This window comes from Tachyglossus aculeatus, chromosome 15, assembly GCF_015852505.1.
Source record: "Tachyglossus aculeatus isolate mTacAcu1 chromosome 15, mTacAcu1.pri, whole genome shotgun sequence".
NCBI classification, from domain to species: domain Eukaryota; kingdom Metazoa; phylum Chordata; class Mammalia; order Monotremata; family Tachyglossidae; genus Tachyglossus; species Tachyglossus aculeatus.
The window spans coordinates 25,287,153-25,300,891 of record NC_052080.1 but is presented as its reverse complement, the minus strand read 5'-3'; the positions used below and the strand labels follow the sequence as shown (position 1 = coordinate 25,300,891).

Genomic DNA, 13,739 nt, shown 5'->3' with positions numbered 1-13,739 from the left:
CCAGACGTTGTACTCAGCACTGGGGTGGGTACAAACAAATCACGTTGGACACGTGGGGCTCACAGTCTCAATCTTTATTCTATGGACAGGGTAACTGAGGCCCAAAGAAGCAAAGTGACGCGCCCAAGGTCACACAGCAGACAAGTGGAGGATTAGAACCCATGATCTTCCTACTCCCAGGCCCGTGCTCTAACTGCTACACCACGCTGCCTCTCAAACAATGCAAAAGACACATTCCCTGCCCTTGGCAAGCTTATGGTCTAGGTCGAGCTTACTGTCTGAAGTACCAGAACCAGTACCGACTGGGCCGGGCCACTGGAAGCACTGGGCTGCATGTTCCCAGTCCCAGTCACCAGTAATAATAATAATGATGGCATTTATTAAGTACTTACTATGCGCAAAGCACTGTTCTAAGCGCTGGGGAGGTTACAAGGTGATCAGGTTGTCCCACGGGGGGCTCACAGTCTTAATCCCCATTTTCCAGATGAGGTAACTGAGGCCCAGAGAAGTGAAGTGACTTGCCCAAAGTCACACAGCTGACAATTGGCGGAGCCGGGGTTTGAACCTATGACCTCTGACTCCAAAGCCCGGGCTCTTTTCCACTGAGCCACGCTGCTTCTCTAGTCCACCAGTTGCATTTCCTGAGCGCCTACTGTGTGCAGAGCACTGTACTAAAATCTTGGGAGGGTGCAGTAGGAGCTAGTGGACACACTCCCTGCTCTCGAGGAGCTGACAGTCTTCTGCATGCAGAGCACTGCACTAAGCGCTTGGAATACTACGGCAGAGTTAGAAGACATAATTCCTGCCTTCGGCATACTTAAAATTGAGTCAGGGAGACAGGCACGGAAGCGAATTACAGAGAAGAAGGAAGCAGTAGGTCCGTAAGAGGTTGTTGTCAGCAGGGAATGTGTCTACCAATTCTATTATATTGTTCTCTCCCTGGCAGTTGGTACTGTGCTCTGCACACAGTAAGCGCTCAATAAATACAATTGATCGATTGGTTAAGGGGGCAGGCAGCAAGAGGGAACTCACTCAAGGCAAGAGGGAACTCTTCCTCCTCCTCCTCAGCAATACTGACCGGCTTGTACGTTGTGCCAAGCATTTGCATTTTAGACTGTGAGCCCACTGTTGGGTAGGGACTGTCTCTATACGTTGCCAATTTGTACTTCCCAAGCGCTTAGTACAGTGCTCTGCACATAGTAAGCGCTCAATAAATATGATTGATGATGATGATTTGCACATCACCCCTTAGAGAGGAAGCTCCCTGGGGGCGGGAAATATGGCACTGCTTGGCACTTCCAGAGCGCTCAGTACAATGCGCCACAACCAATGCACATCACCCTCAGTCCCTCTCCCACATGGGGCTCATGGTCTAAGAAGGAAGAAGAGCAGTTGTCTTACTCTCTGCATGGAAGCAGAGTGGCTCAGTGGAAAGAGCACGGACTTTGGAGTCAGAGGTCGTGGGTTCAAATCCCTGCTCTGCCACTTGTCAGCTCACTTAACGTCTCTGTGCCTCAGTTACCTCATCTGAAAAATGGGGATTAAAACTGTGAGCCCCTCGTGGGACAACCTGATCAACTTGTATCCTCCCCAGAGCTTAGAACAGTGCTTTGAACATAGTAAGCGCTTAATAAATGCCATTATTATTATTACTCCCAATGTACAGATGAGAAAACTGGGGCCCAGAGAGGTCCAGTGACTTGTCCCGAGATCACACAGCGGGCCAGAGGCAGAACAGGGACTGGAACTGAGGTGTCCTGACTGTCAATCCTGTGCTCTTTTCCACTAGACCACACTGCCCCAAAACTAAGAGAAGCAGCGTGGCTCAGTGGAAAGAGCCCGGGCTTGGGAGTCAGAGGTCATGAGTTCTAATCCCGCTCCGCCACCTGTCTGCTGTGTGACCTTGGGCAAGTCACTTAACTTCTCTGAGCCTCAGTTACCTCATCTGTAAAATGGGGATTAAGACTGTGAGCCCCCCATGGTCCAACCTGATCACCTTGTGTCCCCCCCAGCGCTTAGAACAGTGCTTTGCACATAGTAAGCGCTTAACAAATGCCATCATTTTTATTACCATCATTATTAGCCCCCAAGCTGCTAATCACCAAGAAAGTAATCTAAATCGGTGGTATTGGTGGAAGTCAACTATGATGTCTGTGGTGTGTATAGGTATTCTATTTGTTAAACACTTACTGTGTGCCAATCACTGTTCGCTAGAGGCCAGGGTAGGTGCCGGATTATCAGATCAGTCACTGTCCTTGTTCCACACGTGTGGGAGACGAAAAGCAGGTGTTGAATCTCCATTTTGCAGAGGAAGAAACTGATGCAAAGTAAAACGACTTGCCCAAGATCATACAATAAGCGAGTGGAGGAGCCGGGATTAGAACACACAGTAAGCCCTCAATAAATACGATTGAATGAATGAACGAACTCGGCTCTCCTGGCTCCAATCCTGTGAATTACCCACTAGCCCAGGAGGTACAAGTCTCAAAGCCATGAAGGACAAGGACAGGTCAACTCCATTTAAGCTCAATGTGGGCAGGGAATGTATCTACCAATTCTGTTATAATGTACTCTCCCGTGGGCTTAGTATGGTGCTCTGCACACAGAGAGTGCTCAATAAATACAATTGCTTTTGCGCTCTCTCTCTCTGAGACCCTCTACAGATATTCTAACCTTCTTGATTCTGTCATCTAGTTCCTTGGCTCTCCTTGCATCATTGGATGGCGTGCTGCCTAGGTAGCAGGTAGACCACATTTAGCTTCACCTCCCCCTTCATACTTACTATCCATCCATATCGCCTCTTTGGGGCCGGGAAATGGTTCATTTTCTGCTTTACGGCTTTGGGAGGAAAAGACTGAGAAGCTGCCTTTCCATGGGTAGATGCATCAGCCTCCTCTTCCTCCTCCTCCTCCTCCTCCTCCTCCTCTGTATCCGTATCAGTGGCACAGTTCTGCTCCAATTGCTTCCTTCAGAGTGGCGTGCCACCCCTCCTCTGTGTTTGTGCAAGCCAGGCACTAATAACAGAAAGCACACAAAGGTGTGGAAGAATGAGGGAAGAATTCATGCCTTTTCACTTTCCTATGATTGTAGGGAGAGAAAGCTGCTTGTTTGTGTGGGCACCGTATGAATCTCTACAGACCTTCCAACTTAGAGAGAGAGACAGAGACACAGGGAGGAAGAAAGAGAGAGAGGAGGTGTAGGGAGAAGCTGAGACTTCATCCTGACATTTCCAGAGAAGCAGAGAAACATGTCTCTGAGGTGGTGGTTTTAAGGAAGACGCTCTGTAACTTAGAGGCGCTATAATTGATGTGATATGACAGTTGCTGTGGCAACACTACCCACTTCATGAAAATCCGTATTAACCGGAGCATCTAAGGTAAACCCACGGCCCTTTCTCAGAGACGTGCGGTTCGTATCGTCGGCTGCGATCTCCGATCCCCGGGCAGGCCGTGCAGAAGTGGTTTCAGACTTTCGGGGTCACCTGCAGCCTTGGTGGGTGTGACCCGCCATTTACCAATAAATGGTGGAGTGAAGCTGGGAACAGAGAGGCCGAGTGGCGGAGGTGGGAAGAACCGGAGCTAGTAGGAAGAACGGCTAGGCCCCCCAGGAAGAATCCATGTCCCCATTTCTCCGCTGCACGGATGCAGCTATTTGTGTCTTAGGCGACGTCTCACTCTGTTCTCCGTCAGAGCGATCGTTAAGTACAGGCCAGGAAAATCCACCTATTCGCAATGGCCCTGCAACAAAAGTGCATCTGGGGTCTTCTATCCCTGCATGCCTAGGGACCCCACCGGCCCTCCTCCTCTTCCTCATCCCCTCCTTTCCCAAAGACCACCCCCACAGTGCAGATGCCTGCAGCCCTCAAGTTCGGCTTGGCGCTCCGATCACCCAGTTTTCTGAAACCCGGGGGCCCAGGCGGTCCAGGATCTGCGACCTGCCGTGCGAGCAGTGAGGTCGCCGTTCCCAAAGGGTGCTGAAATCGTGCAGTCTGCTGTGGCACAAGCTACCCTGGGCAGAAGGCTGGGCTTCCTTAAAATGGACCGCTCAATGTCAGAAGGAGGGCTTTCCTTGGCTGTTTTTCTCTCGCATCTCTTTTTATTTTTAATTTAGTGCGAAAACGCTTGGGAGCAGAGACACTGCGGAAAGTGTAACGGATCCACGGCTTTCTGGCCGGGAGCCGCTGTTCCCAGACTAACTTAGGGAGAAGAGCCTTCCAAATCCCCCCGCCACCATCTCCGCTGCCACCACCCCACTGACCATCCGAGTGGGTCATCATCCCAGGGTTAGCGGAGGTAGGGGTTGGGGTCCGTCCACCCTTGACCCGCGCAGCAGCTGTGACCTGGGGCAAGTCGCTTCCCTCTCTGGGTCTCAGTTTCCTTATCTGTAAAGTGAGAGGCCAGTCGGTTTCGGCCAGTAGCTGAGATGCCAGGCGTCCACCGCTTGTCTCCATGTTTTGTTGTCTGTCTCCCCCTTCTAGACTGTGAGCCCGTTGTTGGGTAAGAACCCTCTCTATATGTTGCCGACTTGTACTTCCCAAGCACTTAGTACAGTGTTCTGCACACAGTAAGCGCTCAATAAATTAGATTGAATGAATGAACGAGGGGGGCGGGGGTCCCCACGGCTGGGGGAGTTGGACTCCGCATTTGATGGGATGCTCATCACAGTTCTTTGGCAAGACCCGAGTCTCCGGTCAGGGCCAACCAACCCCCAGTAGCGGGTTTCTGGGCAGTTCATTGCCTGCGGCCCTAGACTGAACCCCCTTTTTCCCCTCCTCCTCCCCACCCCCCTGCCCTACCTCCTTCCCCTCCCCACAGTACTTGTATATATGTTTGTACAGATTTATTTCTCTGTTCACTACTCTATTTATTACTCTATTTATTTTACTTGTACATATACTATTCTATTTATTTTGTTAATGATGTGCATCTAGCTTTATTTCTATTTACCCTGATGACACCTGTCCACATGTTTTGTTTTGTTGTCTGTCTCCCCCTTCTAGACTGTGAGCCCGTTGTTGGATAGGGACTGTATCTATATGTTGCCAACTTGTATTTCCTGAGCGCTTTAGTCCAGTGCTCCGCACACAGTAAGCGCTCAATAAATACGATTGAATGAATGAATGCAGCCTGCCCCTGCCCAGCCTCACCACCTAAAGTCCCTGCGACCTCTACTTGGGGAAGTTGTCCTTTTGGTTCAGTGGTCTGCGTGCTGTGAGCCCCCTCGGCTGACAGTGCATTGGAGGAGCCGTCCTGTTCGTTGCGGGCTTCTTTCTGGAGGGCATTTTGGTGATTCATTCATTCAGTCGTATTTATTGAGCACTTACTGTGTGCAGAGCACTGTACTAAGCGCTTGGGATGTACAAATCAGCAACAGATAGAGGCGGTCCCTACCCAATAGTGGGCTCACAGAGCACTGTACTAAGCACTTGGCAAGAGAACAATACAACAAGAAACAGACACATTCACAATGCAGTGGCCTGGCCCTCAGGCAGGTATCTGGGGTGGCTTCCGGGGGGCACAACTTCCAGACCCTCTGCGGCTTGGGTGGGGGGAGCTTATTCGCCCCCCCCGGATAGTTTCCCCAAAGAATCAACCGAACCCCGGACCCAAAGTGGACCGTCCCAATCAGAACCTGCAGCCACTGGGAGTACAAACGTGGCTCTGGCCATCAATCAGCGGTGTGTGCTGAGCACCTACTCAGACAGACCATTGTGCTAGGCATCATCATCATCAATCGTATTTATTGAGCGCTTCCTGTGTGCAGAGCACTGTACTAAGCGCTTGGGAAGTCCAAGTTGGCAACATATGGAGACAGTCCCTACCCAACAATGGGCTCACAGTCTAAAAGGGGGAGACAGAGAACAAAACCAAACATACTAACAAAATAAAATAAATAGAATAGATATGTACAAGTAAAATAAATAAATAAATAAATAGAGTAACAAATATGTACAAACATATATACATATATACCGGTGCTGTGGGGAAGGGAAGGAGGTAAGATGGGGGGGATGGAGAGGGGCACGAGGGGGAGAGGAAGGAAGGGGCTCAGTCTGGGAAGGCCTCCTGGAGTAGGTGAGCTCTCAGTAGGGCCAGTAGGCACCGGGGAGAGTCCCATAGAATTAATAGAAACAATCTCTGTCCCCAAATCCAACAATTATTCTCCCCTCCATCAAAGCCTTATTGAAGGAACATCTCCTCTAAGAGCCCTTCCCTGATTAAGGAAATTGTCAGCTGTGTGACTTTGGGCAAGTCACTTCTCTGGGCCTCAGTGACCTCATCTGTAAAATGGGGATTAAGGCTGTGAGCCCCCCGTGGGACAACCTGATCACCTTGTAACCTCCCCAGCACTTAGAACAGTGCTTTGCACATAGTAAGCACTTAAAAAATGCCATTATTATTATTATTATTAAGCCCCCCTTTCCTCTTCTCTCACTCCCTTCTGCATCTCCCTCATTTGCTCCCTTTATTTATCCCCTCTCCCACCTCCACAGCACTTATGTATATATCTGTATTTTATTGATTTATATTAATGTCTGTCTCCCCCTCTAGACTGTAAGCTCATTGTGGGCAGGGAATGTGTCTCTTTATTGTAATATTGTACTCTCCCAAGTGCTTAGTACAGTACTATGAGAAGTAGCATGGCACAGTGGATAGAGCAAAGGACTGGGGGTCAGGAGGTCATGGGTTCTAATTCCGACTTGGCTACTTGTCTGCTGTGTGACCTTGGGCAAGTCACTTCACTTCTCTGGGCCTCAGTTACCTCGTCTGTAAAATCAAGATTGAGACTGTGAGCCCCACATGGGACAGGGACTGTGTCCAACCCGATTTGCTTGTATCAACCCCAGAGTTTAGTACACTGTCTGGCACATAGTTAAGCACTTAAATACCATCATTATTATCATTATTTTTACTGTACACACGGCAAGCACTCAGTAAATACAACTGACTGACTCAAAGAGGTTAGTGTATACTGCGTGCAGAGCACTGTACTAAGCATGTGGAACAGTCTAACAGAGTTAAAGACAAAATCCTAACTGGGGAGAGTGACCATTAAAGTACAGACAGGGGGAAATACTGGCATGTAAAGACAGTACATAGGTGCCTCGCAGCTATGGTGGGGAGATAGTTCTGACGTGAAAGTAGGGAGACGAGAGATGAATCAGAGAAGGCCTCCCGGTAGAGATGGGCTTTCAGTTAGGTTTGAAGATGGGGAAAGCAGTGGTCTGCTGGAGGGGAAGGGCCAGGGATTTCCAGGCTTGAGGGAAGACATTAGCATCAGACACGAGAGTAAGGTCCAGAAGTTTGCTTACCAAGAGCCGGGGGCTTCCGTTGGCTGGACTGGGCCTGTAGTCCATTCCATTGGCTGAAAAGGGCCTTGGGGGGCCCGCTTCCTTTGGCTGGGCTGGATCAGGGCTCCCATTTCCATTAGTTGGACTGGTACAGGAGTCCCGCTTTCATTGGACAGGCCGGGGGTCCCACTTCGAGGAAGGTATAGCCGTGTGACGGGAAACATCTGGCTCCTACCCCTTAGCGGGAGAGAGTCCGAGTCTCTGAACTCTGTCCAGCTCGCTTGGGAATGCTTTGATCCGCCTTTGCGGTTCCCAGATCCTCCCTCCCCCTTCCCGGGAACACGGGGCCAGAGAGCCTCGCGGTCGTCGGCCGCTGGTCGGCCTCTCCCAGACCACCAACCCCGTACTCCACAATTTTCTACCTGTGAGTTGGCCTCCGAGAGGAGTCATGTTGAGACCTCTGCAGCAGCCTGTCACTTTGGCCATCAGCCCTCAGTCCAGCTCCTGTTGGCCCCGGCTGCACCTGGGAGGAGAGATTGGCAAAGGAGAGAAATCAGAGGGGCTCCTTCTGAGAAATTACAACGTGCTGAGTGGTTTTTGCCTAATCATTGTGGCACTCATTTTGTATTGAATGCTGTGCTGAACCCTGCGGAAATTAAAGGTTATCAGATCAGATACCCATCCCTATATTAAACAGGGCTCCCAGTCTAAGTAGGAGAGAGAAAAGGTATTGAATCTCCATGGTACAGATGAAGGAACAGAGGCCCAGAGAAGTTAAGTATGTCCAGGGTCACACAGAAGGCAAGTGGTAGAGCTGAGATAATAATAATAATAATGATGGCATTTATTAAGTGCTTACTATGTGCAAACCACTGTTCTAAGTGCTGGAGAGGTTACAAGGTGATCAGGTTGTCCCACGGGGGGCTCACAGTCTTAATCCCCATTTTACAGATGAGGTAACAGGCACAGAGAAGTTAAGTGACTTGCCCAAAGTCTCGCAGCTAAGTGACCTCCCCAGCGCTTAGAACAGTGCTTTGCACATAGTAGCACTTAATAAATGCCATCATTAAGAGTCGGAGCCGGGATTTGAACCCATGATCTCTGACTCCAAAGCCCGGGCTCTTTCCACTGAGCCACGCTGCTTCTCTTTGTCCGGAAGGGACCTCGTGACCTCTGTCCAACTCCGGCCTGCCTCCCCAGAGTTGTCTCAGGCTCTGTGACTGAGGGAGAGTTACTTAGCCTAATTGTTGCCAAAGTGCACTGTGTCAGCCGGGAGCTGGAGGCCGTGACCTCAATTCGGGTCCTCCGAGCTGAGGAAACTGTGTCAGCCCCCCAGCTCACCCCCGGATCGGGGGCCCTTTATGGAGGAAGAGTATTAGGACTAAGGGCTCAGGCCGGCTCCTGCCCATACAGGGTTGTAGCCAGTAGTAAGATTGTCCATCCCTCAGCCCAGGGGAAGCGCCCACAGCTCCCAGCCCAGGCTGGGGTTTCTTTCCGGGGCAATGGCTTTTTTCTACAGGGAATGTCAAGAGGGCCGTAGCACTGCCCTACTGCCTAGCCCAGTACTGAGTGTCCCCCTTCTAAGAGGGATGAGGGCCAAGCCACAGTGGCTGTGCTGATGAGGCCCCCCGGTCTCCCCTGTCCCAGTGGGAATCATGAGGTGACTGCATCTTCCCTGGCCAGGCAGCCAAGCGCACACTGCATTCTGATTCAGGGGTCAGTTCGGACGTCCCGATGTCCACCCTGAGAGCAGACGGCCTCGGCATTCTGTCACAGGAGCAGCAGTCCCTGAAGCAGGGGGTAGCTCAGATGACCTTGCCCAGAGCAGGTGGCCTTGGGCTTCCCAACGCAGAAGGCTGACCCCACTAACTATCAGTCGGTCAGTCAATTGTATTTATGGAGCGCTTACTGCGTGTAGAGCACTGTAGTAAGCACTTGGGAGAGTATAACAACTACAGAGACATTCCTGACCCACAGTGAGTTTACGGTCTAGAGGGGGAGACGGGCATTACTATAAATAAATAAATTAGGGATATGTACATAAGTGCCTTGGGGCTGGGAGGGAGGAATGAATAAAGGGAGCAAGTCTGGGCGACGCAGAGGTAGTCGATGAATAGGAAAGGAGGGCTTAGTTTGGGAAAGGCCTCTTGGAGCTGTGCCTTGAATAAGGCGGGGAGAGAAATAATTGTTGGATAGGAGGAGGGAAGGCATTTCGGGCCAGGGGAAGAACGTGGGTGAGAGGTCGGCAGTGAGACAGATGAGATTGAGGTATAGTGAGAAGATTGGTATTAGAGGAGCTAAGTATGCTGGCTGGGTTGTAATAGGAGAATAGCAAGGTGAGATAGGAGGGGGCAAAGCGACTGAGTGCTTCAAAGACCACCCCGAGAGAAGACCCGATTTCTTTTAGGAAACTTCCATATCGACAGATGATCATCGTGATCGAGCTCCTGCTTTTCCAAGTGGTGATGAGGGGGTGTGATCAGCCGGGCAGGCGGGAATGGGAGTCTCTGGGGGCAGGGAAGGGACCGCCGAATCCACTCAGACCTCCCCCCTCCTGACCTCTGCAGGGCAGATTTTAGCATCAAGCCGCAACACGCCGAGCCCCATAGACCCCGAGACCATCCACGTCCCGGTGGGCTACGAGCCCGACCCGGCCGACCTGGCCCTGTCCAGCATCCCCGGACAAGAGGTCTTCGACCCGCGGAAGCGCAAGTTTTCGGACGAGGAACTCAAGCCACAGCCCATGATTAAGAAAGCGCGGAAGGTCTTCATCCCCGAAGACCTGAAGGTAAATTGGAAACGGTGACGGGGCCGGGGGGATCTAAGGGGAGCAGATGCCTGAGGGGCTTGGCCTTCCTGGAGAAATCACTTATCTTCAGCGCACCCTAATTCTCCCATTCCTTGATTCCCGCTTCCCTTGAATGGCCAGCGTCATGTTGGGGGAACTTGGAGCCCTTTGGTTTGGGGGGTGAGGGGTGATGTGAGTTAGTTTAAGGAGTCAGTCAAAGATTAGGAGTTGGAGCAGAGCCCCGAACAAAGCATTTGGGAAAGCACGAGAGCTAGTAGACAATATGCCTGCCCTCACAGAGTTGTCAATCTTCTGTGGGCAGAGCACTTTGGAGGACACAAGAGCTAGAGGAACAACGTGGCTTAGTGGCAAGAGCCCGGGCTTCAGAGTCAGAGGACGTGGGTTCTAATCCCATCTCCACCACTTGTCTGCTGTGTGAATTTGGGCAAGTCACTCAACTTCTCTGTGATTATTGACACCTGTCTACATGTCTTGTTTCGTTGTCTGTCTCCCCCTTCTAGACTGTGAGCCCGTTGTTGGGTAGGGATCATCTTTATATGTTGCCGACTTGTACTTCCCAAGCACTTAGTACAGTGCTCTACACACAGTAAGCGCTCAATAAATATGATTGACTGAATGAATGTAAAATGGGGATTAAGACTGGGAGCCCCACATGGGACAAGCTGATTACCTTGTATCTACCTCAGTGCTTAGAACAGTGCTTGGCACATTCATTCAATCCTTCAGTCGTATTTATCGAGTGCTTACTGTGTGCAGAGCACTGTGCTAAGCACTTGGAAAGTACAATGCAGCAGTAAAGAGATACAATCCCTGCCTGCAACGGGCTCACAGTCTAGAGTGGGGGGAGACATTCAACTTACAAGTAAACAGGCATCAATATAAATAAATAGAGTGAAGCATAGTGGAGTGGTCTAATAGGAAGAGCACAGGACTGGTAATCAGGAGACTTCATTCCAGTCCTGGCTTTGCCACTTACCTGCTGTGTAACTATGGAAACTTATAATAATAATAATAATGGCATTTATTAAGCACTTACTATGTGCAAAGCACTGTTCTAAGCGCTGGGGAAGTTACAAGGTGATCAGGTTGTCCCAAAGGGGGCTCACCGTCTTAATCCCCATTTTACAGATGAGGTAACTGAGGCCCAGAGAAGTGAAGTGACTTGCCCAAAGTCACACAGCTGACAAGTGGCAGCCGGGATTTGAACCCATGACCTCTGATTCCAGAGCCCATGCTTTTCCCACTGAGCCACGCTGCTTCTCTGTTTCCTGGTCCATAAAATGGGGATAATATTAAGGGCTTAAGAAACACCATAATTATTAATAATAATAATAATGATGGTATTTGTTAAGCGCTTACTATGTGCAAAGCACTGTTCTAAGTGCTGGGATAGATACAAGGTGATCAGGTTGTCCCACGGGGGGCTCACAGTCTTAATCCCCATTTTACAGATGAGGGAACTGAGGCCCAGAGAAGTGAAGTGACTTGCCCGAAGTCACACAGCTGACAAGTGGCGGAGCCGGGATTTGAACCCATGACCTCCGACTCCAAAGCCCGGGCTCTAGTAGCAGACACGCTCCCTACCCTCATAGAGCTGACAGTCTACTGCGTGCAGAGCACTGCACTGACTGCTTCAGAAAGTACAGTACAGCAGAGCAGGTGGACACAGCCCCTTCCCTCAAGGAGTTTGCAGTCTAGAGTCCAAGTGTGCTGGGCCTACGGAAGTCGAATCCGTCTTTGCTTCACCCCTGTCATTCCTGAGCAGGATGACAAGTACTGGGCGCGGCGCAGGAAGAACAACATGGCGGCCAAGCGCTCCAGGGATGCCCGGCGGCTGAAGGAGAACCAGATCGCCATCCGCGCCTCCTTCCTGGAGAAGGAGAACTCCGCCCTCCGCCACGAAGTGGCAGACCTACGCAAGGAGCTGGGCCAATGCAAGAGTGCCCTGGCCAAATACGAGGCCCGACACGGGCCCCTGTAGTGGGCCCAGGAGGAGGGGTCATACAGGGTCCACCAGGCGCCCGGACGGCTGGATAGCAAAACCCCCACTCGATAGCCCCCCGCCCTTGGCCGACCATCCCGGAGTCAGCACTTTACCCAAAGCAGACGCGCAGCGGTGGACTGTCCCGGAACCTCCCACTTTTTCAAATCCCCAGGCTTCCCCGACCCCCTTTTTCATCACAAGCATGGGCGGCCCACCTTTTTAACGCGTCATCTGCCGCGGCCTTCCTGCCCCCTCCCTCAACCCGTCCCCCTTCACGCTAGATATCGGTTCCCTCCCACCCCCGTCCGCTCAGCTATCGGGGAGAACCCCAGCCCCAGAGGCAGATCTCAGTTTGAAGGGAGCAAGCCATGGTTGACGTGTCCGGTCAGATGCGACGACGTGCGAATCAGGTGCCCAAAATAACTCCGTCCCACCAGATTCACTCCTAGCTTGCTCTCCTCAGACTCCATCTTCAGATTCCAATGCCCTTCCACCCACTGGGTCCCACGTTCTCCCCATCGGCTAAGTTTCCTTCGGATTTCACCATCTCCAGGTAGGTCAGAGATCCCAGAGTGCCCGTCCGCACGCGGAAACCAGGAGCCTGTCGGGCACCGGAGCATGTTGGCCCCTGATTATCTGTAAAGGACACCGGCCCAGGCCCTCATCCTTGCAAATATAGAGAGAAGAAAACGTTGACGCATGCCAAAACACTCCCACCCCCCAGTTTCCTGGGACCCCCTGGCCCTCCAGAGCACAGCCCGCCGACCTATCCCTTGCTGGTGGGAAGAGAGGGCTGAACCCAAGTCAGACAGAACGGAACCAAAAAACAAGTAAATGAAAAAAAAAAAACCCAACAACCAGGTCCCCTGCTCTGGACGTTGAAAGCAGTTCCAAAGCTCCAGGCAATTCCAGGACCGACTCTTGTTTTTCACTTCTGTAACATATTTTATGTAGATAGCTATTGCTGCTTTTTTTTTTTTTTTTTTTAAATAATTCCAATTCAGTTCGCAAAGTCCCTGTTTCGCAAAGCCCCCGGTGAAGGCCATTTTGAAATGGGTCCAAAAGGGACGGTTCTGGAATTGACCCCCTCGCTGTCGCACCTTTGCTTGCTGTCGGACGCGTTCTGCGAGAACGCGGGCTCTGGAAGAATGAATGTAAGAGACGTTGGAGAATCCCAGACGGGGTTGGTGTTGTCACAAACTGTGCTTAATCCAATCCAGTTCAATGTTTACTAGAGACCAAAAGGAGAGATTATAAAGTTGTGTAATGTTTATACAGAGTAATTATAGGAAGTCCTTTTTGTACAGTATTTTTCAGATACAAATACTGACTATGTATTTTGAAAGACATATATTATATATAGCGAAGAGAAAAGGAAAAATATTTCGTGTTTTGAAACTCTATAGCAAAGATATATATTCACCGATGCTGTACAGAGAAGAACCACTTTGGAGACTTTTTTTTGAAATCTTTCCTATTTTAAGCCTGTCACCCACCACTCCCCAGCCCCCGACCCCAGCATGGTTTCTGCTTGAAATTAAAATGGAGGTTGCGAGGCTTTCCATCGAGTCGCAGAGTTCACAAGTGGCTCCGTTATTTTCCAGGAGGCTTTAGAGGTTGGGGGGGACGGGCGGCCCGCCGGCGCTGTCGGGACA

General features: G+C 50.9%; 1 protein-coding gene across 2 annotated transcripts in view; it reads left to right on the top strand.

The window, feature by feature from the left end:
- HLF (HLF transcription factor, PAR bZIP family member) overlaps positions 1 to 13,658 on the top strand; it is a 33,166-nt gene extending 19,508 nt beyond the window's left edge. Inside the window, exons 3-4 of one of the 2 annotated variants that reach the window (XM_038757490.1) lie at positions 9,859 to 10,079; positions 11,866 to 13,658. In XM_038757490.1, the coding sequence (XP_038613418.1) occupies positions 9,859 to 10,079; positions 11,866 to 12,081 (437 nt within the window). In that variant the 3' untranslated portion in view covers positions 12,082 to 13,658. Of the gene's footprint in view, positions 1 to 9,858; positions 10,080 to 11,862 lie in introns of both variants that reach the window. The other variant, XM_038757489.1, reaches the window with a different exon arrangement.
- Positions 13,659 to 13,739: the final 81 nt, after the last annotated feature.